Here is a 26,107-nt window from a genome sequence, read left to right as displayed (position 1 = left end):
TCGCGACCCCATGGGCTGCAGCCCACCAGGCTCCTCCGTCCATGGGATTTTCCAGGCGAGAGTACTGGAGTGGGGTGCCATCGCCTTCTCTGATTCATCCCTCCGGATAGGCTAAATCTCTGTCTTTAGAGTTTCCCTTGTAACTAAGTGTAACTGACTGTGTCTATGTTTAGAACATTGGGACCTTCAAGATTAGGACCTATTTCCTAAACAGGCAGCCACTTTCCCTGCTTCCTTGGTGGCTCAGACAGTAAAGAATCCACTTGCATTTCAGGAGACCTGGGTTCGATCCCTGGGTCAGGAAGATCCTCCGGAGAAGGGAATGGCTACCCACTCCAGTATTCTTTCCTGGAAAATCCCATGGACAGAGGAGGCTGGTGGGCTGTAGTCCTTAGGGTCACAAAGAGTCAGTTATGACTGAGGGACTAACACACTTTCCCTGGGGATGTAGTTCACCAAATGGGGTTTACAAACCAGAAGACAAATGGCATCTAACCTGAGTGGAAGCGATCTTTTAATGGGAAAGGAGCCAGTGGCTAGACTTGGTGATTACAATGGCCATTCTTAAGAGCAAGGTTGCCAGATTTAGTAAATAAAAATTACAGGATGCAAAATGTTGTACTGAAAGTATGCATACTAAAAAGCTGTCACTGTTTTATTTGATATTAAAATATAACTGGAAGTCTTACATTTTATCTGGCAACACTATTTGGCAGTCCATTACTGCAGAAAAAAAGATGTGAAGATATGTGATTTCTGCAAATTCTTGCTTCTGTTAACACTGTCTCTAAACTGGCCTCATTTCTTATCACAGGCTAATGGAAAAGACAGGACAGTCTTTCTCTAGATACTTTGTTGCCATGCTCCTCCTGCAGATGATAACACCAAGTTCAGGTATGAAGCTTTCTCCTACTCTTCTGAGCCACACCAATATCAAGTAGGTCAGGAAAAAAAGAACCAAACAAAAGGGACCATTGTTTTTAGATATCACATGTAGTTATGTTATGATGATGTGTACTATAAGATCCAGTTTATGGTTAGAAAAACTAAATATTTCTAATCAGCGAGTCTTCTTTTTCATGTACCCAGATTTTTGTTAGGTTCCATGGAGAAGAGGCAAATAAAGACCTAATACTTGCCCTTGAGAACCAATATTCATATTTAGGAGACAGATTTAAATACTATTTATACCGTGAGGAAGTGGTTTAAGTCACAGATCCATACTGGAATCCATGTGAATTATTAGTAAAATAAGGATGGGATAGGCTGGTGGAAAGTTGACAGGTGATGAAAAATCACATTTGTAAAGGGATCTATGCAAAGCAGAAATAATACTATATTTAGATGTAGGTAATAGAAACCTGATGAATTGATGCCTTTGAACTGTGGTGCTGAGAAGACTCCTGAAAGTCACTTGGACATCAAGCAGATCAAACCAGCCACTCATAAGGGAAATCAGCCCTGAATATTCACTGGAAGAACTGATTCTGAAGCTGAAGCTCCAGAAGTTTGGTCATCTGATGCGAACAAATGACTCATTGAAAGTCTCTGATGCTGGAAAAGATTGAGGGCAGAAGGAGAAGAGGGTGTCAGAGGATGAGATGGCTGGGCGGCATCACCAATGCAATGAGCATGAACTTGGGCAAACTCCGGGAGATGGTGAGGGACAGGGAGGCCTGGCCCGCTGCAGTCAGTGGAATCACAAAGAGCTGGACATAACTGGGTGACTGAACAACAACAACAACAATAGAAAGCCTGAGACATTAAATGGAGTATAAGATTTAAGCATTTCTAGCAAAAAGCTGCTGATTAAATGACAGAAATCTAAGTGATGCACATTTAGGTGGGATCCAGCCTTTGGCTAATAAAATAGTGCTGCTACCAATGCCTTTATACATATGTTTTTGAGCATACCTATGAGTACAAAGGTAGCAGATATTCCAGTGAATAGACCTGCTGGTCAAGGGTTATGTGTTTTTTTATTATGGTATTGAATATCTCATTCTGATATCTTTCCGTTCAGTTCAGTTACTCAGTCATGGCCGACTCTTTGTGACCCCATGAATCGCAGCACGCCAGGCCTCCCTGTCCATCACCAACTCCCGGAGTTCACTCAAACTCATGTCCACTGAGTCGGTGATGCCATCCAGCCATCTCATCCTCTGACGTCCCCTTCTCCTCCTGTCCCCAATCCCTCCCAGCATCAGAGTCTTTTCCAATGAGTCAACTCTTTGCATGAGGTGGCCAAAGTATTGGAGTTTCAGCTGCAGCATCAGTCCTTCCAATGAACACCCAGGACTGATCTCCTTTAGAATGGACTGGTTGAATCTCCTTGTAGTCCAAGGGATTCGCAAGAGTCTTCTCCAACACCACAGTTCAAAAGCGTCAATTCTTTGGCGCTCAGCCTTCTTCACAGTCCAACTCTCACATCCATACACGACCACTGGAAAAACCATAGCCTTGACTAGACGGACCTTAGTCGGCAAAGTAATGTCTCTGCTTTTCAATATGCTATCTAGGTTGGTCATAACTTTTCTTCCAAGGAGTAAGCATCTTTTAATTTCATGGCTGCAATCACCATCTGCAGTGATTTTGGAGCCCCAAAAAATAAAGTCTGACACTGTTTCCACTGTTTCCCTATCTATTTCCCATGAAGTGATGAGACCAGATGCCATGATCTTCGTTTTCTGAATGTTGAACTTTAAGCCAACTTTTTCACTCTCCTCTTTCACTTTCATCAAGAGGCTTTTTAGTTCCTCTTCACTTTCTGCCTTAAGGGTGGTGTCATCTGCATATCTGAGGTTATTGATATTTCTCCTGGCAATCTTGATTCCAGCTTGTGCTTCATCCAGGCCAGTGTTTCTCATGATGTACTCTGCATATAAGTTAAAAAAGCAGGGTGACAATATACAGCCTTGACGTACTCCTTTTCCTATATGGAACCAGTCTGCTGTTTCATGTCCAGTTCTAACTGTTGCTTGCTGACCTGCATATAAGTTTCTCAAGAGGCAGGTCAGGTCATCTGGTATTCCCATCTCTTTCAGAATTTTCCACAGTTTATTGTGATCCACAGAGTCAAAGGCTTTGGCATAGTCAATAAAGCAGAAATAGATGTTTTTCTGGAACTCTCTTGCTTTTTCTTAAATTTAATTTAATTTTTTTAAATTTTGTAAAATATAAATTTATTTATTTTAATTGGAGGTTAGTTACTTTACAATATTGTATTGGTTTTGATCCAGCGGATGTTGGCAATTTGATCTCTGGTTCTTCTGCCTTTTCTAAAACCAGCTTGAACATCTGGAAGTTCACGGTTCACATATTGCTGAAGCCTGGCTTACATACTGCTGAAGCCTGGCTTGGAGAATTTTGAGCATTACTTTACTAGTGTGTAAGATGAGTGCAATTGTGTGGTAGTTTGAGTATTCTTTGGCATTGCCTTTCTTTGGGATTGGAATGAAAACTGACCTTTTCCAGTCCTGTGGCCACTGCTGAGTTTTCCAAACTTGATGGCATATTGAGGGCGGCACTTTCACAGCATCATCTTTTAAGATTTGAAATAGCTCAACTGGAATTCCATCACCTCCACTAGCTTTGTTCGTAGTGATGCTTCCTAAGGCCTACTTGACTTCACATTCCAGGATGACTGGCTCTAGGTGAGTGATCACATCATCAAGATTATCTGGGTTGTGAAGCTCTTTTTTGTACAGTTCTTCTGTGTATTCTTGTCACCTCTTCTTAATATCTTCTGCTTCTGTCAGGTCCATACAATTTCTGTCCTTTATCGAGACCATCTTTGCATGATATGTTCCCTTGGTATCTATAATTTTCTTGAAGAGATCTCTAGTCTTTCCCATTCTGTTGTTTTCCTCTATTTCTTTACATTGATCTCTGAGGAAGGCTTCTTATCTCTCCTTGCTATTCTTTGGAACTCTTTATTCAGATGCTTATATCTTTCCTTTTCTCCTTTGCTTTTCACTTCTCTTCTTTTCACAGCTATTTGTAAGGCCTCCTCAAACAGCCATTTTGCTTTTTTGCATTTCTTTTCCATGGGGATGGTCTTGATCCCTGTCTCCTGAACAATGTCACAAACCTCTGTCTGCAGCTCATCAGGCACTCTGTCTATCAGATCTAGTCCTTTAAATCTATTTCTCACTTACACTGTATAATCATAAGGAATTTGATTTAGGTCATACCTGAATGGTCTAGTGGTTTTCCCCACTTTCTTCACTTTAAGTCTAAATTTGGCAATGAGTTCATGATCCGAGCCACAGTCAGTTCCCGGTCTTGTTTTTGCTGACTGTATAGAGCTTCTCCATCTTTGGCTGCAAAGAATATAATCAGTCTGATTTTGGTGTTGACAAAGAGAGTGTCTGTTATGACCAGTGCGTTCTCTTTAGAACCCCATGAACAGTATGAAAAGGCAAAATGGTAAGAAACTGAAATCGTTACTAGTCTGCATTTCCACCAACAGGTAATATCGCTATTTCAGGTATTGCAGATACCAAAGCTTTTTATCTTTTCCAAACTTACAGATGCAAAATAAATTCTCCTAGTGATTGTATTTTAACTTTTTGTTAGTGAGTGAGACTTTATATCTTTCAGACAAAAATCATATTTTTTCTTCTCTGAACTGCCTGCGTAGGTCTTTACTCCACATCTTCTTTGTACTGTTAGTTTTCCCTCATTGCTGTTTAAAAACTCTTAAATATTGAGAATTTTTTATCTGTTGTACCTATCCCACTTATTTCTTACCAGTTTATAATTGTCTATTGACTTATTAATTATATTTTGAATATGCAGAGAGGTTTTTTGCTTTGGACTTTTATTTTATTTTGTAAATTATGTTTCTGTAGTCTCCCTTTATCGTGTCCTACTTTTTATCCTCATTGACTTTTTAAATTTTACTTCTTTTTTTCTAAAGCAGTTTTATCTTTACAGAAAAGTTGTGTAGGAATCACACAGAGGGATTTTCCTGGTGGTCCAGTGGCTAGGACTCCATGCTCCCAATGAAGGAGACCCAGGTTTGATCCCTGATCAGGGAACTAGAACCCATATGATGCAACTAAGACCTGGCACAGTCAAATGAATAAATGTTTGTTAAAAAGAAATTACATAGCGTTTCTATAAAACCCCATTCTCCCTTCCTCTCCCTGCCCTTCCAAAGTTTCCCGTACTACGAACATCTTCTATAGTGCAGTATCAATTCGTTTACTACAATTGACCCACCAATATTGATCATTATTAATATTATTAAATCAAATTCACATTAGGGTTTGTACTTCATGTTATAAAATTCTCTGGGTGTTAACAAATTATTATATAAATGAATGCAACTGGCCTCTGCATACTGGCCCTACATTGCTTATTTCTTTAAGGCTGAGACCCTCTCACTCAAAAGCTTGCCATTGTCAAACTCAAATTTTTACATATGCAGTTGTTTAAAATATACTAAAAATGAGCATACCTTTAACTACGTAATGCCTTTCTGCTTTGTATGTCCCTTGGAACTGCACCCAACATCTGCTAGCCACAGGTAAGATAAGCCCTATAGCTAGAGAGACCCCAAGCCACTATTGTCCTGCAGAGCGCTTGACTCTTCACTGTGCTGTGGGGTGACATTGCTAGACACGTAAAACTTCTCCCTGACTTTTCTCTCCCCTGTGAGTTCCCTTGCTCCTCGCCCCTTTTGCATGGTGTTCCCTGTGCCTCTAAATGGTTTCTCATACTGTGGGGACTGTCACCTATGCAAGTCTGTCAAACTGCTTCTCAAATACCGGTGCTACTGCCACCTTGTGGTCATATCTTTTTTGCTGCTCAACCCTTAATTCCTCAAATGTACTATGTTAATATATGCATAATGCCATGTGTCTACCATTACAGTATCATACAGAACCATTGTACCCCATATTAAAAATATCCTATACTCCTTGTGCTCATCACTCCCTCCTGCTGAAGTCCTAGTAACCACTGCTGTTTCCACTGTTCCCCTAGTTGTGCCTTTTACCAGAATGTCGTGTACTTGGGATCATACAATACATACACAGCCTTTCATAATGACCCCCTTACTTAGCAATATGCATTTAAGTTTCCTCCATGTGTCTTCATGATTTGATGGCTCAGTTCTTTTATCACTGAATAATATTACATTGTCTGGATGTACCAGAGTTTGTTTATTCATTAACTTATTGAAAGTTATATTGTTTGCTTCTAATTTGATGGCAGTTATGAATAAAAATTCTAGGAACATTGAAGTGAAAGTTCTTGTGTGGATGTAGTTTTGTGTGGATGCACCCCATTTGGACTGCATATCCAGAAGGCTGATAGCTAGAACATATAGTGATTACATATTGAGCTTTGTAAGGAATTGCCAAACTCTTCTGTTAAGTGGCTATAATATTTGCATTCCTAACAACAATGAATGAGAGTTTCTTTTACTCCACATCTTTGTCGGCATTTGATATTGTCAGTGTTTGAATTTCAGCCATTTTAATAGGTTTTTGGTAGTATCTGATTGCTTTAATTTATAGTTACTAATGATACATGATATTAAGCTTCTTTTCATATGTTTCTTTCAGTTCAGTTCAGTTCAGTTGCTCAGTCGTGTCCGACTCTTTGCAACTCCACTGCAGCATGCCAGGCCTCCTTGTCCATCACCAGCTCTCGGAGTTTACCAAACTCATGTCCACTGAGTCGGTGATGCCGTCCAACCATCTCATCTTCTGTCGTCCCCTTCTCCTCCTGCCTTCGATCTTTCCCAGTATCAGGGTCTTTTCAAATGAGTCAGTTCTTCACATCAGGTGGCCAAAGTGTTGGAGTTTCAGCTTCAGCATCAGTCCTTCCAATGAATATTCAGGACTGATTTCCTTTAGGATGGACTGGTTGGATCTCCTTGCCATCCAAGGGACTCTCAGGAGTCTTCTCCAACACCACAGTTCAAAAGCATCAATTCTTTGGCCCTCAGCTCTCTTTATAGTCCAACTCTCACATCCATACATGACTACTGGAAAAACCATAGCTTTGACTAGACAGACCTTTGTTGGCAAAGTAATGTCTCTGCTTTTTAATATACTGTCTAGGTTGATCGTAACTTTTCTTCAAAGGACTAAGCATCTTTTAATTACATGGCTGCAGTCATCATCTGCAGTCATTTTGGAGTCCAAAGAAATAAAGCCTGTCACTGTTTCCACTGTTTTCCCATCTATTTGCCATGAAGTGATGAAACCAGATGCCATGATCTTCATTTTCTGAATGTTGAGTTTTAAGCCAACTTTTTCACTCTCCTCTTTCACTTTCATCAAGAGGCTCTTTAGTTTTTCTTCACTTTCTGCGATAAGGATGGTGTCATCTTCACATCTGAGGGTGAAGGTGAAGTCGCTCAGTCGTGTCCGACTCTTTGCGACCCCGTGGACTGTAACCTACTAGACTTCTTCATCCGTGGGATTCTCCAGGCAAGAATACTGGAGTGGATTGCCATTTCCTTCTACAGGGGATCTTCCTGACCCAGGGATCGAACCCAGGTCTCCCTCATTGGAGGCAGACGCTTTAACCTCTGAGCCACCAGGGTTATTGATATTTCTCCCAGCAATCTTGATTCCAACTTGTGCTTCATCCAGCCCAGCATTTCTCATGATGTACTCTGCATATAAGTTAAATAAGCAGGGTGACAATATACAGCCTTGATGTACTCCTTTCCTTATTTGGAAACAGTCTGTTTTTCCATGTCTGGTTCTAACTGTTGCTTCCTGACCTGTATACAGATTTCTCAAAAGGCAGGTCAGATGGTCTAGTATTCCTATCTCTTTCAGAATTTTCCACAGTTTGTGGTGATCCACACAGTCAAAGGCTTTGGCATAGTCAGTAAAGCAGAAATAGATGTTTTTCTGGAACTCTCTTGCTTTTTCAATGATCCAACGGATATTGGCAATTTGATTTCTAGTTTTTCTGCCTTTTCTAAATCCAACTTGAAGATCTGAAAGTTCACAGTTCATGTACTTTTGAAGCCTGGCTTGGAGAATTTTGAGCATTACTTTGGTAACGTGTGAGATGAGTGCAGTTGTGTGGTAGTCTGAGCATTCTTTGGCCTTGCCTTTCTTTGGGATTGGAATCAAAACTGACGTTTTCCAGTCCTGTGGCCACTGCTGAGATTTACAAATTTGCTGACATATTGAGTGCAGCACTTTCACAGCATCATCTTTAGGATTTGAAATAACTCCTTGGAAAGGAAGTTATGACCAACCTAGACAGCATATTAAAAAGCAGAGACATTATTTGTCAGCAAAGATCTGTCTAGTCAAGGCTATTGTTTTTCCAGTAGTTATATATGGATGTGAGAGTTGGACTATAAAGAAAGCTGAGCACAAAAGAATTGATGCTTTTCAACTGTGGTGTTGGAGAAGACTCTTGAGAGTCCCTTGGACTGCAAGGAGATCAAGCCAGTCAATTCTAAAGGAGATCAGTCCTGGGTGTTCATTGGAAGGACTGATACTGAAGCTGAAACTCCAACATTTTGGCCACCTGATGTGAAGAGCTGACCCATTTGAAAAGACCTTCATGCTGGGAAAGATTGAGGGCAGGAAGAGAAAGGGATTACAAAGGATGAGATGGTTGGATGGCATCACTGACTCAATGGACATGAGTTTGGGTAAACTCCGGGAGTTGGTGATGGACAGGGAGGCCTGGTGTGCTGCAGCTCATGGGGTCACAAAGAGTCGGACATGACTGAGTGACTGAACTGAATGGAACTGAATTGGAATTTCATCACCTCCATTAGCTTTGTTCATAGTGATGCTTCCTAAGGCCAACTTGACTTCACATTCCAGATGTCTACCTCTAGGTGAGTGATCGTACCATCATGATTATCTGGGTTGTGAAGATCTTTTTTGTACAGTTCTTCCATGTATTCTTGTCACCTCTTCTTAATATCTTCTGTTTCTGTTAGGTCCATATCATTTCTATCGTTTATTGAACCCATCTTTGCATGAAATGTTCCCTTGGTATCTCTAATTTTCTTGGAGAGATCTCTAGTCATTCCCATTCTATTGCTTTCCTCTATTTCTGTGCACTAATCACTGAGGAAGGCTGTGTTATCTCTCATTCCTATTCTTTGGAACTCTACATTCAAATGGGTGTATCTTTCCTTTCCTCCTTTGCTTTTTGCTTCTCCTTTTTTCACAGCTATTTGTAAGGCCTCCTCAGACAGCCATTTTTCTTTTTTGCTTTTCTTTTTCTTGGGGTTGGCTTTGATCTCTGTCTCCTGTACAATGTCATGAACCTCCATCCATAGTTCATCAGGCACTCTATCTATCAGATCTAGTCCCTTGAATCTATTTCTCACTTACACTGTATAATTTTAAGGGATTTGATTTAGGTCATACCTGAATGGTCTGGTGGTTTCCCTACTTTCTTCAATTTAAGTCTGAATTTGGCAATGAGGAGTTCAGTCAGCTCCTGGTCTTGTTTTTGACGACTGCATAAAGCTTCTCCTTCTTTGGCTGCAAAGAATATGATCAACCTGATTTCGATATCGACCATCTGGTGATGTCCATGTGTAGGGGCTTCACTTGTGTTGTTGGAAATGGGTGTTTGCTATGACCTGTGCGTTCTCTTGGCAAAACTCTGTTAGCCTTTGCCCTACTTCATTCTGTACTCCAAAGCCAAATTTGACTGTTACTCCAGGTGCTTCTTGACATCCTGCTTTTGCATTCCAGTCCTCTGTAATGAAAAGGATATCTTTTTTGGGTGTTAGTTCTAGAAGGTCTTGTAGGTTTTCATAGAACCGTTCAACTTCAGCTTCTTCCGCATTACTGGTTGAGGCATAGACTTGGATTACTGTGATACTGAATGGTTTTCCTGGGAAATGAACAGAGATCATTCTGTTGTTTTTGAGATTACATCCAAGTACTGCGTTTCAGACTCTACTGCTGACTATGATGGCTACTCCATTTCTTCTAAGGAATTCTTGCCCACGGTAGTAGATATAATGGTCATCTGAGTTAAATTCACCCATTCTAGTCCATTTTAGTTCACTGATTCCTAAAATGTCAATGTTCATTCTTGCCATCTCCTGTTTGATCACGTCTAATTTGCCTTGATTCACGGACCTAACATTCCAGGTTCCTATACAATATTGCTCTTTACAGCATCAGACTTTACTTCCATCACCAGTCACATCCACAACTGGGTATTGTTTTTGCTTTGGCTCCATCCCTTCATTCTTTCTGGAGTTATTTTTCCACTCTTCTCCAGTAGCATATTGGGCACCTACCAACCTAAAGATAGGGTGTGTATCTTTCAGTGTCCTATCTTTTTCCTTTTCATAGTGTTTATGGGGTTCTCAAGGCAAGAATAATGAAGTGTTTTGCCATTTCCCTTCTCCAGTGGACCACATTTTGTCAGAACTCTCCACAATGACCTGTCCATCTTGGGTGGCCCTACACGGCATGGTTCATAGTTTCATTGAGTTAGACAAGGCTGTGGTCCATGTGATGATATTGGTTAGTTTTCTGTGACTGTGGTTTTCAGTCTGTTTGCCCTCTGACAGAGAAGGATAAGAGGCTTATGGAAGCTTCCTGATGGGATAGACCTAACATATGTTCCGGCAATCCCACTCCTGGATACATATCCAGAGAAACCATTATTCAAAAAAATACATTCACCCAATGTTCATTGCAGCACTATTTACAATAGTCAAGACATGGAAACAAACTAAATAGCCATTGACAATGAATGGATAAAGAAGATATGGTACATAAATACAAGGGACTATTACTCAGCCATAAAAGTTGAAATAATGCCATTTGCACCAACATAAAAGTACCTGGAGATTGTTGTACTGGGTGAAGTAAGTCAGGCATAAAGACAAATATCAAATGATGTTGCTTATTGTGGACTCTAAAAAATGGTAAAACTTATTTTTTTAATCTAAAACTTATTTACAAAACAGTCACAGATGTAGAAAACAAGCTTATGGTTACCAGGGAGGAGAGGATGTGGGGGATAAACTGGAAGATTAAGATTGACATATACACATTGCTGCTGCTGCTGCTGCTGCTGAGTCGCTTCAGTCATGTCCGACTCTGTGAGACCCCATAGACAGCAGCCCACCAGGCTCCTCCGTCCCTGGGATTCTCCAGGCAAGAATACTGGAGTGGGTTGCCATTTCCTTCTCCATTGCATGAAAGTGAAAAGTGAAAGTGAAGTTGCTCAGTTGTGTCCGACTCTTAGCGACCCCATGGACTGCAGCCCACCAGGCTCCTCCGTCCACAGAATTTTCCAGGCAAGAGTACTGGAGTGGGTTGCCATTGCCTTCTCCATATACACACTACTATATATGAAATAGGAGCTTCTCTGCTGGTTCAGGTGGTAGAGAATCCACCTGCAATTCAGGAGACTCAGGTTCGATTCCTGGGTCAGAAAGATCCCCTGCAGAAGAAAATGGCAACCCATTCCAGTATGCTTGCTTCAGAAATCCCATGGATAGGGGCTACAGTCCATGGCGTCATAAGTGTCTGACATGGCTAGTAACTAAACCACCACCACATGTATGAAATAGATCAATAGTAAGGACCTGTTGTATAGCACAGGGCACTCTTCTCAACACTGTTCCATTATTAAGTACCTAGCCTGGTGGACTTTTAGCTGGTCTCTGCTTTTCTATTTCCATGAAATTTATGTCTTGATCCTATTCAAAGGGAAAATTTGGGAGTATCTAGCAAGATACTAAAACAGTAAGGCGGTCCTATAGATGGTATTTAGAGAGAATGTTAGAAGTCCACTGACACCTAGAAAACTAGGAACTCAGCAGGTACAAACATGAATGAAGTACATGGTGTGTCCCGGCTCATACTCTCACCTTTTGGTTGCTGTCTCCCTTCCCAGAGCAGTTCACAGCGAATGGCATAGAGGGGCCAGTCTTGGCTCCATGGGGTGGAAAAGTTGAGCTCAGCTGCCACTGTCCCCACCACAGAGTGCAGAGCAAATGGAGACACGCTGGTTCCAGCACCACTACAAAAACCTGTTCACCTGTACAAGGATGGTAAAGACTTGTATGGAGAAACCATCTCTGATTACATGGAGCGGACAGAGCTCCTCACAGACGCCATTGGAGAGGGTAAGGTGACCCTCAGAATCTTTAGTGTGAATGCTGATGATGACGGGATATACCACCGTTTCTTCAAAGATGGTGATTTCTATGAGGAGGCCATCACAGAGGTAAAGGTCACAGGTAAGGATGGATCCCTCTGAGACATCTATGCATCCATGATTCTCAGTCCACCTGAGGCTGAGTATTAAGAATATCCTCAATATTTCTGACCATTTCATAGTCAGGTTTTAGTTAGCAAGTTCAGATTCATATATTTAGTCGTTAAATGGGGGAGAGTGGAGGATTAAGATTGCAAATTTTGTCTCTGCACACATTACCTTTATCAGCAAGAACTGTCTGTTTTTCCATGTTCATATGCACTGTTAGATCTGTAAAGTATCAACAGAAACTTTGCAGGATTTATCACTATTTTTTTTTCAATTATTCTTTTTTGGCAACACTTTAGTAAAACCTGACTCTAGAAGTGACTTAAATCTTTACAATTGTCTTTTTAATAATCATTCTTATTCCCATTTCTCCTTGACTCAATTTACTGACTACTTAATTCTAAATCAAACAAAGGAAAAGGAAAGACAAAAAGGAAAGATATACCCATCTGAATGCAGAGCTCCAAAGAATAGCAAGGAGAGACAAGAAAGCCTCCCTCAGCGATCAATGCAAAGAAATAGAGGAAAACAACAGAATGGGAAAGACTAGAGATCTCTTCAAGGAAATTAGAGATACCAAGGGAATATTTCATGCAAAGATGGCCTCAATAACGGACAGAAATGGTATGGACCTAACAGAAGCAGAAGCTATTAAGAAGAGATGGCAAGAATACACAGAAGAACTGTATGAAAAAGATCTTCATGACCCAGATAATCACAATGGTCTGATCACTCACCTAGAGCCAGACATCTTGGAATGTGAAGTCAAGTGGGCCTTAGAAAGCATCATATGAACAAAGCTAGTGGAGGTGATGGAATTCCAGTTGAGCTACTTCAAATCCTAAAACATGATGCTGTAAAAGTGCTACACTCAATATGTCAGCAAATTTGGAAAACTCAGCAGTGGCCACAGGACTGGAAGAGGTCAGTTTTCATTCCAATCCCAAAGGAAGGCAATGCCAAAGAATGCTCAAACTACCGCACAATTGCACTCATCTCACATGCTAGTAAAGTAATGCTCAAAATCCTCTAAGCCAGCCTTCAGCAATATGTGAACCATGAACTTCCAGATGCTCAAGCTGGATTTAGAAAAGGCAGAAAAGCCAGAGATCAGGTTGCCAATATCCACTGGATCATCGATCCAAGAGAGTTCAGAAAAGCATCTATTTCTGCTTTATTAACTATGCCAAAGCCTTTGACTGTGTGGATCAATATAAACTGTGGAAAATTCTGAAAGAGATGGGAATACCAGACCACCTGACCTGCCTCTTGAGAAATCTATATGCAGGTCAGGAAGCAACAGTTAGAACTGGACATGAAACAACAGACTGGTTCCAGATAGGAAAAGGAGTACATCAAGGCTGTATATTGTCACTCTGCTTATTTAACTTCTATGCAGAGTACATCATGAGAAACACTGGCCTGGATGAAGCACAAACTGGAATCAAGATTTCTACGAGATATATCAATAACCTCAGATACACAAATGACACCACCCTTATGGCAGAAAGTGAAGAACTAAAGAGCCTCTTGATGAAAGTGAAAGAGGAGAGTGAAAAAGTTGGCTTAAAGCTCAACATTCAGAAAACGAAGATCATGGCATCTGGTTTCATCACTTCATGGCAAATAGATGGGGAAACAGTGGAAACAGTGGCTGACTTTATTTTGGGGGGCTCCAAAATCACTGCAGATGGTTACTGCAGCCATGAAATTAAAAGATGCTTACTCCTTGGAAGGAAAGTTATGACCAGCCTAGACAGCATATTAAAAAGCAGAGACATTATTTTGTCAACAAATGTCCATCTAGTCAAGGCTATGGTTTTTCCAGTGGTCATGTATGGATGTGAGAGTTGGACCATAAAGAAAGCTGAGTGCTAAAGAATTATGCTTTTGTACTGTGGTGTTGGAGAAGACTCTTGGGAGTCCCTTGGACTGCAAAGAGATCCAATCAGTCCATCCTAAAGAAAATCAGTCCTGAGTATTCATTGGAAGGACTAACACTGAAGCTGAAACTCCAACACTTTGGTCACCTTATGTGAAAAACTGACTCATTTGAAAAGATCCTGATGCTGGGAAAGATTGAAGGCAGGAGGAGAAGGGGACGACAGAGTATGAGATGGTTGGACCGCATCACTGACTCAATGGAGATGAGTTTCAGTAGACTCCGGGAGTTGGTGATGGACAGGGAGGCTTGGTGTGCTGTGATCCATGGGGTCACAAAGAGTCGGACAGGACTGAGCAACTGAACTGAACTGAACTGAACTAGTTCTAAATCTAGTTCAAAAAGCCTTATCCACAATCTTCCATGTCCTCCAAAATTGCCTCAGTCTTCAAGTTTTCTGAATAGCACAGAAATTGTGGGAAAATGGAAGACTCAAAGTTAATTGAAGGGGTTCCCAAATATGAGGGCATAAGTGTAGGGTCCAAGGCCCATTCACACATAACATTTTCATTGGCTATTGTGACACTCATCTGTATGGCCTAGAACTAACCTATCCAATGTGATAGCCACTAGCCACATGTGGCTACTTCAATTTTTATTTAATAAAATTAAAAGTAAAAATTAAATAAAATTGAAAATTTAGTTCTTTAATCTCATTGATTACATTTTAGGTGCTAAAGTTTCATGTAGCAAACACTACAAATTGGATCACAGATATATGGAATATTTCCATCACTGCAGAAATTTTCACAGACATTAATTCAAAGTAACTTTAATGTAAAGTAAAATGGAGTAATTTTTTAAATCTCTGCTCATTCTTTATTCACAGTTTAGGCAAGTCTTACAACCCCAGCAACATACTGGATTTTTTCAAAAACTTGTTTATTTTCTCTAAACCGATACATAGTAATTTTTTTTTATAATATTGTGTTAGCCAAAAACTTTATTCTGGTTGGCCAAAGGAACTTTCTGGCCAACCCAATAGTAATATGATACCTATTTTATGCAAAGAGCACATAAATTAAAGTTTCAATTAAAGCTGCAAATTAGACTTTATGCTATTTACTATTTAATAATAAATTATAGTAACCTCATGCAAAGAGTTGACTCATTGGAAAAAACCCTAATGCTGGGAAGGATTGGGCGCAGAAGGAAAAGGGGATGACAGAAGATGAGATGGCTGGATGGCATCACCGACTCGATGGACATGAATTTGAGTGAACTTCAGGAGATGGTGATGGACAGGGAGGCCTGGTGTGCTGCGATTCATGGGGTCACAAAGAGTCGGACATGACTGAACGACTGAACTGAACTGAACTGATGAGACTAATGATGAAAATATAAGAAAAATGTTAACTATAAATTCTATGAGGACTGAGATCTTAATTGTTTCTGTTCATCCATGACCTAACTCAGTCTCCTAGGTGTAGAAAATAATCAGTAAATATTTTTGACTGACTAAAAGAATAGATCAAACAAATGCGCTGTCCTGATTTTTCAGGACTGGGTGCTAAGCTTGTATAGCGCAACACTTCAGTCTGGCTTAGCCGGTTTCCCTTTTGATTAGCTCATAGAAACAATCAGAACCTTACAGTGCTTAGCTGTCCATATATCTACAGGCATAAGATTTATAGTGGAAAGGGGCTTTTCCTACTCTCTTATTTCTCCAACCCATCACCTGAATCTTGTTTTTCCTTTTCTTTCCAACAGCTACAAGCCTAGAAATGCAGATTCTGGTGCATCCTCCTAATGCCAAAGGTCTTTTAGTGGAGTGTAATTCAGGAGGTTGGTTTCCACAGCCTCAAATGGAATGGAGAGACAGCAGAGAAGAGTTCATCCCACCTTCCTCAAAATCCCATTCACAGGATACAGACAAATTATTCAACATGAAGATGACCCTTCTAATACAGAGCACCCATGGGAATGTCACCTGCTACCTTCAAAACCCTGTAACTGGTCAAGAGGAGAAGACAAGCATTGTCCTATCAAGTGAGATCTGTATGTTTGTTCTCCAGATAATGGCCATTGTCATCAAATTTATAAACTAAAGAGAAAAATAAATATACTCTCTTCACTTGGTTTTTAGGGTACTATATTCTCTTGGCTTTGTTCACCGACTTGCTTGATTTCTTCCTTATTCTCTTCTGCTACATCATCTTTTTCGCTCTGACTTCTTGATAATACAAGTTTCCCAAGGCATAGTCTTTGAGTCTTTTTTTTTTTCCCTCTACTGTGGACTTCCCTGATAGCTCAGTTGGTAAAGAATCCGCCTGCAATGCAGGAGCTGCTGCTGCTGCTGCTAAGTCACTTCAGTCATGTCCGACTCTGTGCGACCCCATGGACTGCAGCCCACCAGGCTCTGCCATCCCTGGGATTCTCCAGGCAAGAACACTGGGGTGGGTTGCCATTTCCTTCTCCAATGCATGAAAGTGAAAAGTGAAAGTGAAGTTGCTCAGTCGTGTCCGACTGTCAGCGACCCCATGGATTGCAGCCTACCAGGCTTCTCCATCCATGGGATTTTCCAGGCAAGAGTACTGGAGTGGGGTGCCATTGCCTTCTCCCACAATACAAGAGACACCAGTTTAACTCCTGGGTCGGGAAGATCTGCTGGAGAAGGGATAGGCTACCCACTCCAATATTCTTGGGCTTCCTTTGTGGGTCAGCTGGTAAATAATCCACCTGTAACACAGGAGATCTGGGCCCAATCCCTGGGTTGGGAAGATCCCCTGGAGAAAGGAAAGGCTACCCACTCCAGTATTCTGGCCTGGAGAATTCCATGGACTATATAGACCATGGGGTCACAAAGAGTCAGACATGACTGAGCGACTTTCACTTTTCTCTAGTGTGACTTAATTCCATCTCATAGTTTAACATGAAATCATAATAACTCCTCAAATGATATCTTTTATCCAGACCTCTCTCCCAAACCCTAGCTTCATCTTTAAACCTAACATCTCAATACTGACATCTAGCAAATATTGCAAATGAAACAGATCTATAATTAAACTCTTAATTACCTGTTAACTTGTGTGATTTATTGCCTTCCCAGTCACACTTCATATTTTTAGTTTCTTAGAAAAAAATCCTGAAGTCATCCTTGACTCCCATTTTTCTCTTATATTCGATATCACATGTGTCAAGAGATAATACTAGTTTTACTTATAAACTATACCCAGAGTCTCACCACTTCTTACCACTTTGCTGCTGTCCAAGTCAAAGACACTATTGTCCATGGTCTGAATACTGGCAACAGCATCTATAAAGTTCTCCCTACTTCTTCTCCTGTCCACAATAGTGTAGTCTCATCACATGGATATCAGGACCCATTTAAAACGGGAAACATATGTCACCCTTTGTTTAAAACCCTGCAATGATCCCCCATTTTATTCTGAGTAGAATGACCCACAGGGGCCTGCATTACCTGTGCTCCTGATCCCTGCCTGGCCTACCCCTTAATGTCCTCTCGTGTCTCCTCTAGTCCAATCATGCAGGCCTCCTTGCTGTTCCCCAACTAAGCCAGAACTGCTCCTGCTTTGGGGTCTTTGCTCCAGTTGCTCCCTCTTGCCAGAATGCTATAATTCCAATAAATTACCTATCTCCTTCAAGTCTATACTCATCGCACCTTTGAAATAAAGACCACTTTGACAAACTAATTTTTCAAAAAAACACAACTTGTACCCCTCTCTTTACCTGGGATTTCCTATCACCTTACCCTCTTTTCATTTTTCTTTTTTATATAGTAGTATCACCTTTTAACCTACTATATAGATTATTTATTATGTTTTTTTGGTCACTTATCTATCTCCTTTTCTAAAACAGAGGTAGCGATCTTGGTTGTATTTGATATACCCCAGCCTCTTCAAATATTTCATGGCACATAGTTGATAAGCAAAAAACAATAGATACTTGAAAGATTGAAATAAAACAAAATGAGTGCCTTGGAAACTTCTAATTAACTGTATATGTATTAGTATTTGTATATGTCTGTGAAACTAATATTGGAGCCACATACTGAGAGGGATAATCTCAATTCAAGAGAACTGAGATTGAATAATTGAATAATCCCAATTCAAAATTATTATAATAGGAATAAGTTCCCAACAGGTTTAGCAATTTACTACTTTTAGAATACTTTTGTGTTTATTTCTCTGGGGAGAAAAATATCAGATTCCCAGTGAAATGACAGGTATCTATGTACAGTATGTGCAAATCAGCAAACAAAAGCAGATGTTTGTTCATGTGAATAGGAGAGGAGGAAAGTTTACATAATCTCTAAATGTATTCAAGAAGAATAATGCCAGACCCAGGAACACATTGGAGAACTCAGGACTACATATACTGATTGCTTAAACAAAAGGACTAAAGAACTGAGTTGGTCTGAGGCTTAGCGGGAAGAAACCAGCCCTACTTCAAGGGGAACATGGGATAGAATGGATGGGAAGGATTGGAATAAGCAGTCTTCACTCCCCTTTGCTCCAGTCTCAAACTAAATCACGTTTGGCTTAGCCCCGCTTCAGACTCTTGGTCGCTTTTCACTCACCCAGTTATAACTGGCTCCCCAAACTAGCTTAGGTCTAATATCTCAGCATTGTGGGGTCTTGAATGGTTTGGATGAATCTATTGCAGATAAACTGTTTCTATGGAATACAGTTTGGAAGTTGATCTTGGGCTTAATTCTGGCTCTACTGCTGACCTTTACCCTGGTATCCAGTGTTGCTCTACATCGTACGTAGATTGCAAAGTAAGTGGGTTTGAAGGGTGGGAGATGTAAAGGGGGAAGGGGGAGCTAAAGCTGCATGATCCTTGATTTTCAAGCCTGTGTGCCTCAGAAAGTTCTGAATGCTTAGGTCATTACTAGATGCTCTTCACCATTCCCTGACCTTCTGACAATGCTGTGTGTCTGAAAGCCTGGGCTTTCTTGTACCTCAATCAAATTCAAATTATTATTTTTTTCCTTGGTGATAGCTTTCCCAACAAACTGGGAGAGCTTTTAAACATTTAGCATTTAACACTTAACACAGTTTACACGTATCTCTCACTTGACTGCTTAAATAGTACAATGACTCTGTCAGGGCAGGAAATAAAGTCCTGACTGCACAGGGGCAGAAACAGCTGCATAGAGGTCACTTAAATAGTACAGAGCATCAGAAAAGTAGAGCATTCAGGGAGAGTTAATCCGGGTAGCTTACCTTTCCCAAGGGGAAAGTTTTCATCCATCTCAACCAAGCTGCTTCGGGGGAAATGGACTTGGGGGATTTAGGGGGAATTTTAAGACGCACAAAAAAATAGCTGTTCGTGACTCGAAGGTGTACTCAGAAAACCTTCAAATTCAACATATCCATTATCATATGTAAAATAGATGACCAGTGCAAGTTTGATGCATGAAGCTGGGCACCCAAAGCCAGTGCTCTGGGACAACCCAGAGGGATAGGCTGGGAAGGGAGGTGGGCAGGGGGTTCAGGATGGGAGGGACACATGTATACCTGTGGCCCATTCATGCTGATGTATGGCAAAAACCATCACACCATTGTAATTAACCTCCAATTAAAATAAATAAATTAATAAACCTTCAAATTCACAGATCCTTTCTGGTATAGCTCTATCTTTCAAGATTATATTCTTCTGAGGTCTCTTTCTAGCTGAAAACTTGGACGTCCACAAAGCCTCTCTCTTTAGTAGCTCAATGTTCTGCATGTTCTCCATGTTCTCCAGGAGCACAGATAAGAAGAGCCAGAAACAAGTTACAATCTCCACTACATTTGAGAGCCTGTACTGGATACTGTCTTCCTATTACCCGACACACAGGTGAGCAGAACTCTTCCCAGGTCCCTTGGTGTATGATTTTGTGTCCTATAGAGGTACTGCTCTTTATGGATAGGTGCCACATTTTTGATGTTGATGGGGAGACAAAAATGAGAGCCATCTATGCCACCATGGTGCTCATGAATCTTTGTATCCCAAATTTTAAACAGTAAGTTAGACTGTGCATGTGTGTCTGCTAAGCTGCTTCAGTCATGTCCAGCGCTTTGCAACCCTATGGACTGTCTTCACCAGTCTTATCTATCCATGGGATTCTCCAGGCAAGAACACTGGAGTGGGTTGCCTTGCGCTCCTCCAGGGGATCTTCCCAACCCGGGGATCAAACCTGCATCTCCTGCAGTGGCAGGCAGGTTCTTTACCCAGTGAGCCATCTGGGAAACCCTGGACTATGCATAATACTCCACAGTGGAGGAATGGGCATCACTTGTGTTGTTGAGCCCCTATGTAATAGAATATTTTCATGGGAAGACTAGATAGCCAAATGACACCACAGTGATGTGTGCCGAATAAGATTTTAAGCAGTATGTTGTCTAACAACCCTCTTATGAGATTCTTACTTTCAGAGCTCTTATGATCTCTTAGGCAGTTCGGAAGTCTCCAGACCTGTCCTACTCTGGCCTATTTTGAATCTAGATATTATAAGGACTAGTGTGTAGCTCTGTCTCACTCTCCCTAATGCGGCACACTGATTGATGGGCTAGAGGAAGAAAAAGAAAAATGAGCTACTTTCCTCTGGGTCTGTTTAGCCTCAGCCCCAAACCACTCCCATCCTAGAAGCAGCTCTGCTTTTGTCCCAGTGACCAACAGCTTTAGACCTGAGCCTTTAGATACTTGGGATCCACTAGTCCTAAACCTTAGCCCTATATTTCCTCTCCCTACCTGCCCCGCCACCCGCCCCTGAGCGACTGAACTCTGAACTCCCCACCCTTAGTCCTGTTCTAAATACATACAAAGGGATGGCATTAAACTATAAGTTTTGTTTTTCTGGTGCATTTCCCCCAATCTGAAGTATCTCCACACCAATAACTCATGACGATCTCTCTCTATTTTTTTTTTTTTTTCAGGTTGCTCCTGCAATGCAGTATCTCCTTGGTTAGTGGGCATACTAATAGTCTTGACTTCATTCAGTATGATTGTCTCCCTCATTTTCTATTTGCATTACAAAAAAAGAGGTATGTGGGACCAAAAAGATGAAAACTTTGTGAAAATATCTCCAAGTGCTCAGTATCTGGTAAAACATTTAGCCAAAGAAGAGTAACAATGCTGTTTATCTGAAAGCTTGGGTTTCTTCTTGTACCTCAAATATTTGTTTGAATTCCATAAACAATAAATTTTTGGACCTCATATCACTGGATTTGGATTCCAGCTTTCAGAATTTTGTGAGTTTAATGGTACAAACTGCTGATACCTCTTCTCCCTAGCAAAAGAAAATATTTTCTTCAGTAAAATAGCTATATTCTGCCAAAAATCCAGCCAATTCTTCCTGTACTTTTAGCTTAGCTTAGACGAGATAATAATTCAGTATATCTTAAACGCTGGGCGCTATAGATTACTTTAAGAGACTGATACAAAGAAAAAAGTCTTCTTCTCAAAATGATTTATATGTCCACAGATATTTTGCTTAAGTTTGTGACCTGTTCTCAGGCTTCCCTGGTGGCTCAGGCAGTAAAGAATCTGCCTGCAATGCAGGAAACATGGGTTTGATCCGTGGGTCAGGAAAATCCCCTGGAGAAAGGAATGACTACCCACTCCAGTATTCTTCCCTGGTGAATTCCATGGACAAAGGAGCCTGGCAGGCTATGGTCCACTGGGTCGCCAAGAGCCAGATTAACACTACTACTACTCATGGTCTGTATGGACAACTGAAACTGATCCTTCCCTTTGACTCTCTTTGAAGGTGAAGTGGAAAGGGCAATTGTAAAAGTCTGGGGATAGCCAAACCCAGCATATTTTAAAATGGGTCCTCAGCTGTATCTTTGAGGTCCCCAGGCGCAAAGTGGGGCTAAACTATTCAGAGGATTTTATTTATTAATTTTCTCCTATGCAATAAAGACCAAATAGTCTTAAATAATACTAGACTGGAAATTGCTTTTATATTTCACTTTAAGAAAAGCCATACCTGAATCTTGCTTTGCATGTTAGCAAACTAAATACTCTCTCTATTTGTGCTAGAGGAAAGGAGCAAGATACTATGGTAAGAGCTGCTGCTGCTGCTGCTAAGTCGCATCAGTCATGTCTGACTCTGTGCGCCGCCACAGACGGCAGCCCACCAGGCTCCCCTGTCCCTGGGATTCTCCTCGCAAGAACACTGGAGTGGGTTGCCATTTCCTTCTCCAATGCATGAAAGTGAAAAGTGAAAGGGAAGTCGCTCAGTCATGTCCGACTCCTTGCAACCCCATGGACTGCAGCCCACCAGGCTCTGCCCATGGGATTTTCCAGGCAAGCGTACTGGAGTGGGGTGCGGAGCTAGTACATATTAAACATTTATTATGTGCTGTATGAATTTTATAATATTAATATATTTACTCTTCAGTGAACTAGATTTTATATGTTATAAAATCTGGAATACAAAAAAGTTGAATAACTATTCACGCAGCTAAGTAACGGCAATGCCCGGACCCCAGCCAGGCACTTAGGCCTCTGTTTCAATAACTGTAGTGTACTGTTCCTCTATGGAAAGACTAAAAATAAAATTAAAAAGAAAGAGATATTTAGTCAGCAGTCTTGTGAAAAGGAATTGATCATTACAGGGAAATATTGCCTGGGTACTTAATGATTTATGAGGCTTCCGTTGGATATAACAGAAAACCCCAAGAATAGGTTGCAGGTCACTGTCATTGTCGAAGCAGACTTGGAGTCCTTAACAGTGAATCTGGGAATTAAAATTTTATTTTTGCTTACTCTAACTTGAAGACCTAAAACAAAGTCATTGATCACAGAGGCCTCCACCCACAGTGCTCACAACTCCTGGTAATTAGGCAAGGAACACCCATCCACTAGTCTCTTTTCTAATTGCTACTGAACTTTCTTCTCCTTACTTAACATGGACTTTCCTCCATGGATATTGCTTCCTCTATAACTATCTCATTCAGCAGCCTCATTCCTTATTTAGGCAACTTTCTGTTAGTTGTGACTTTCTGGGCTGATTTTCCTTCTTGATGTTTATCAATTCAGAAAACACTTGTCAATTCATCTAACAAATACGAATTTCCAGGAAATTCCACAAACATTGTATATTTTAATTCTTAACATCTTTATGCAGTGTTTATTATTATCTTCACTTTGGAGCTGCAGATACAGAAGAATGTAAAATTTGATCAACTTACATCAGTTGACCCAGCAAATAATAAAGTTATTACTGGAGTTCGAATCATGTGTCCCTTATTCTGAATATTTTACAATAAATCAGATTGCCTTGAGTCTCCAACAGACATATTCTGCTCTTCCTGCTTTCTGTGGAGGTCATGCACAGAGAAACCTGCAAGAGATGTATACTATTTATTTCCAAGAGTCATTGCCAGACTAGAGTCAGGCTTTCTTGGCTATACTACTAACTGTGTGAACTTGAGGAACTTATTTAAAGTCTCTGAACTGTAGTTTCTTCATCCTTAAAATATCAATGATAATGCTTGTTTCATAAGGTTATTTTAGGTTAGATTAGTCAATATATTGAAGTCATTTAGTCTGGGTTCACACATAGTGCAAACCACACTAATGTTTGATACTGTTATTACTATCATTATTATTAGCATTATCTATGGATTCTGTCACAATTCCCTGTCTGGTGTCTCAGCTGGTGGGAAGATTGGGTTACATGTGTTTGCATCATCCTTCTTCCCTTTTCTCCTAAGCTCATGGCATGTCTTTCTTCACTCGCACCCCGCCATGACCTTAACTTTCCTTCTAAGCATGGACATCCCTAGCCATGTAGAATGGAAAGAAAACTAAAAAGTCAGCATAGATTTAAACACACACACAATCTTCTGGCACTCTTAGCATCCTAGAGCTATTTTATTTCCAAGCTTTTCCTTCCATTTTATTTTAAATTTTGTTCTACCCCTTAGGAGAAGAGCTTTGAAGTTCTCCTTAATGTTAATCTGAGAAAAATAGAGGTGTGTGACCAAGAGGGAGACATGTAGACTCTTCACTCTTTGATCATTTTGCACAAGCTCCCAGAGCAATTTTTCTATTAAAAAAAAATTCAAGCTATCACTCTTATAAAAGGGGCTTCCGATCTAGTCAAGGGCTGAGAATTTATATCAAATTATAGGGTAAAGTACATATTTATTAGGGAAACAGTTTACCCTCCATTTGTGCAGTCTACGACCATATGGAATATATTGTGAGGGCAACAATTTTGGTGACTTTTGAGTTTTCTCTTCTCCAAGAAGAATATTGTCAGTTATTCCAACCATTATTTAAGGACATGGATTTAAGACTCCTGACTCCTGTTTCCCCATCCTTACTGTCTTGGTTGTCCTTCTCCACAAGATAGTATGAATCAGTGAACAGTCACATCAGTGAAACAAACTAGAGTTAGTATGGGAAAGTTATTTTGAATAGGCATAGCTGACCAGTAATGAAACAGATACCCTAACTATTGGTAATGGTGCTCCCATCACAAGACATATTAATCAGTATTATGAGGTGGGGATATTCTCCACTTTTAGAATCACCCAGAAAACATACTTTGCAGAGGATCTCTGCTATAGATAAGAGGATAACTTTCGAGAATTATAATATCTTTTTCATCTCAGAGATTCTGCTCATTCCAGATTATTTTATTTCACCATATTTCTCAAGAGGTCTAGAGTTCTTGAGGGCCTGCAGCACCTCATGAAGTAGACAAAGATATAATGTGTCTATCCATCCTTCAGACTCTGGCCAACCAGAGCAAGTGTCATGATGCTTGGGTGGAAGAAACAATATCTGCCTCTTCACAGCTTTCTTCCACACTTAGCCCAAATGTGCTCATCGCCAGGATGGTCTACGCAACACAGCCTGCCTTTCCTTCACCCTCATACAAGCCCAGAAGTATGGAGCAATAGGAATGTGAAAAGCGAACCTATTGTTAGCCTGTAATCCAGTCCTCCTTTCCCTGCTGTGACTCTTCTAATGCTTGCATCTCTCTGCAGTCCCCATTTCAGATCCACATTTCGAGTTGGATGTCATGTGGCTGGAGGATATGACTGTGATCCTGTGTGTTCTGATGGTCTTCATCACTGTGATCAGTTCCTCTGCTTACTTTAGACTCAGAGGTAAATGGAATGGGAACGGTGGTAACTCAGAAGGCAGCATTCTTCAAACTGATCTCCAGATACTGTCTCTGATTGTAGCTTCTTGAGTCTCCTGGGGTTTCTACAAAAGTGACCTTTCCAGTCCTTGCACATTAATAGCTGAGGCGGGGGGGGGGGGGGGGGGACAAAGACCTGTGCATTTTCTTTTGATCTGTTAGTGTATGAAGCTCTCAGTGAATTTGATGTAAGAATAATACTTTAGAGATTTTCTTGCCAGAATTTATACTTTTCTAACATGATGTGTTTGGTACATGTAGTGAAACTATACGTGCAATGAAGCTGCCCAAGCAAGATAATAATAGTCTCAGGATAACTCTAAATTCAGCTAAACAGAATTTGGAATAAAGAAAAAAGAGGTGAGAGGAGTACCCTGTTTAATAAACAAAAGTGGCGGGGAGGGGGGCAGAAAGAAGGTAATTTTGAGACAAGGTTATACTCACGCTAGAAAAGGATGGTTGCTTAATGAAAAGAGCACAGTTTATTTATTTATTTATTTATTTATTTATTTAATTTTAAAATCTTTAATTCTTACATGTGTTCCCAAACATGAACCCCCCTCCCACCTCCCTCCACATAACATCTCTCTGGGTAGTCCCCATGCACCAGCCCCAAGCATGCTGTATCCTGCGTCAGACATAGACTGGCGATTCGATTCTTACATGATAGTATACATGTTAGAATGCCATTCTCCCAAATCATCCCACCCTCTCCCTCTCCCTCTGAGTCCAAAAGTCTGTTATACACATCTGTGTCTTTTTTGCTGTCTTGCATACAGGGTCGTCATTGCCATCTTTCTAAA

General features: G+C 40.7%; 1 protein-coding gene across 1 annotated transcript; it reads left to right on the top strand.

Annotated features, from left to right (window-relative positions):
* LOC102190926 (putative selection and upkeep of intraepithelial T-cells protein 1 homolog) lies at positions 819-25,358 on the top strand. Its single transcript, XM_018046494.1, is given in 9 exon segments — positions 819-894; positions 11,878-11,946; positions 11,949-12,008; positions 12,011-12,223; positions 15,902-16,180; positions 18,818-18,916; positions 19,904-19,996; positions 21,076-21,183; positions 25,147-25,358. Coding segments are annotated over 9 exon segments (1,206 nt in total). The 3' UTR covers positions 25,356-25,358.

This window comes from Capra hircus, chromosome 3, assembly GCF_001704415.2.
Source record: "Capra hircus breed San Clemente chromosome 3, ASM170441v1, whole genome shotgun sequence".
In the NCBI taxonomy this organism is placed as follows: domain Eukaryota; kingdom Metazoa; phylum Chordata; class Mammalia; order Artiodactyla; family Bovidae; genus Capra; species Capra hircus.
The sequence above is the reverse complement of the archived record's forward strand: the minus strand, read 5'-3'. Positions and strand labels throughout refer to the sequence as shown.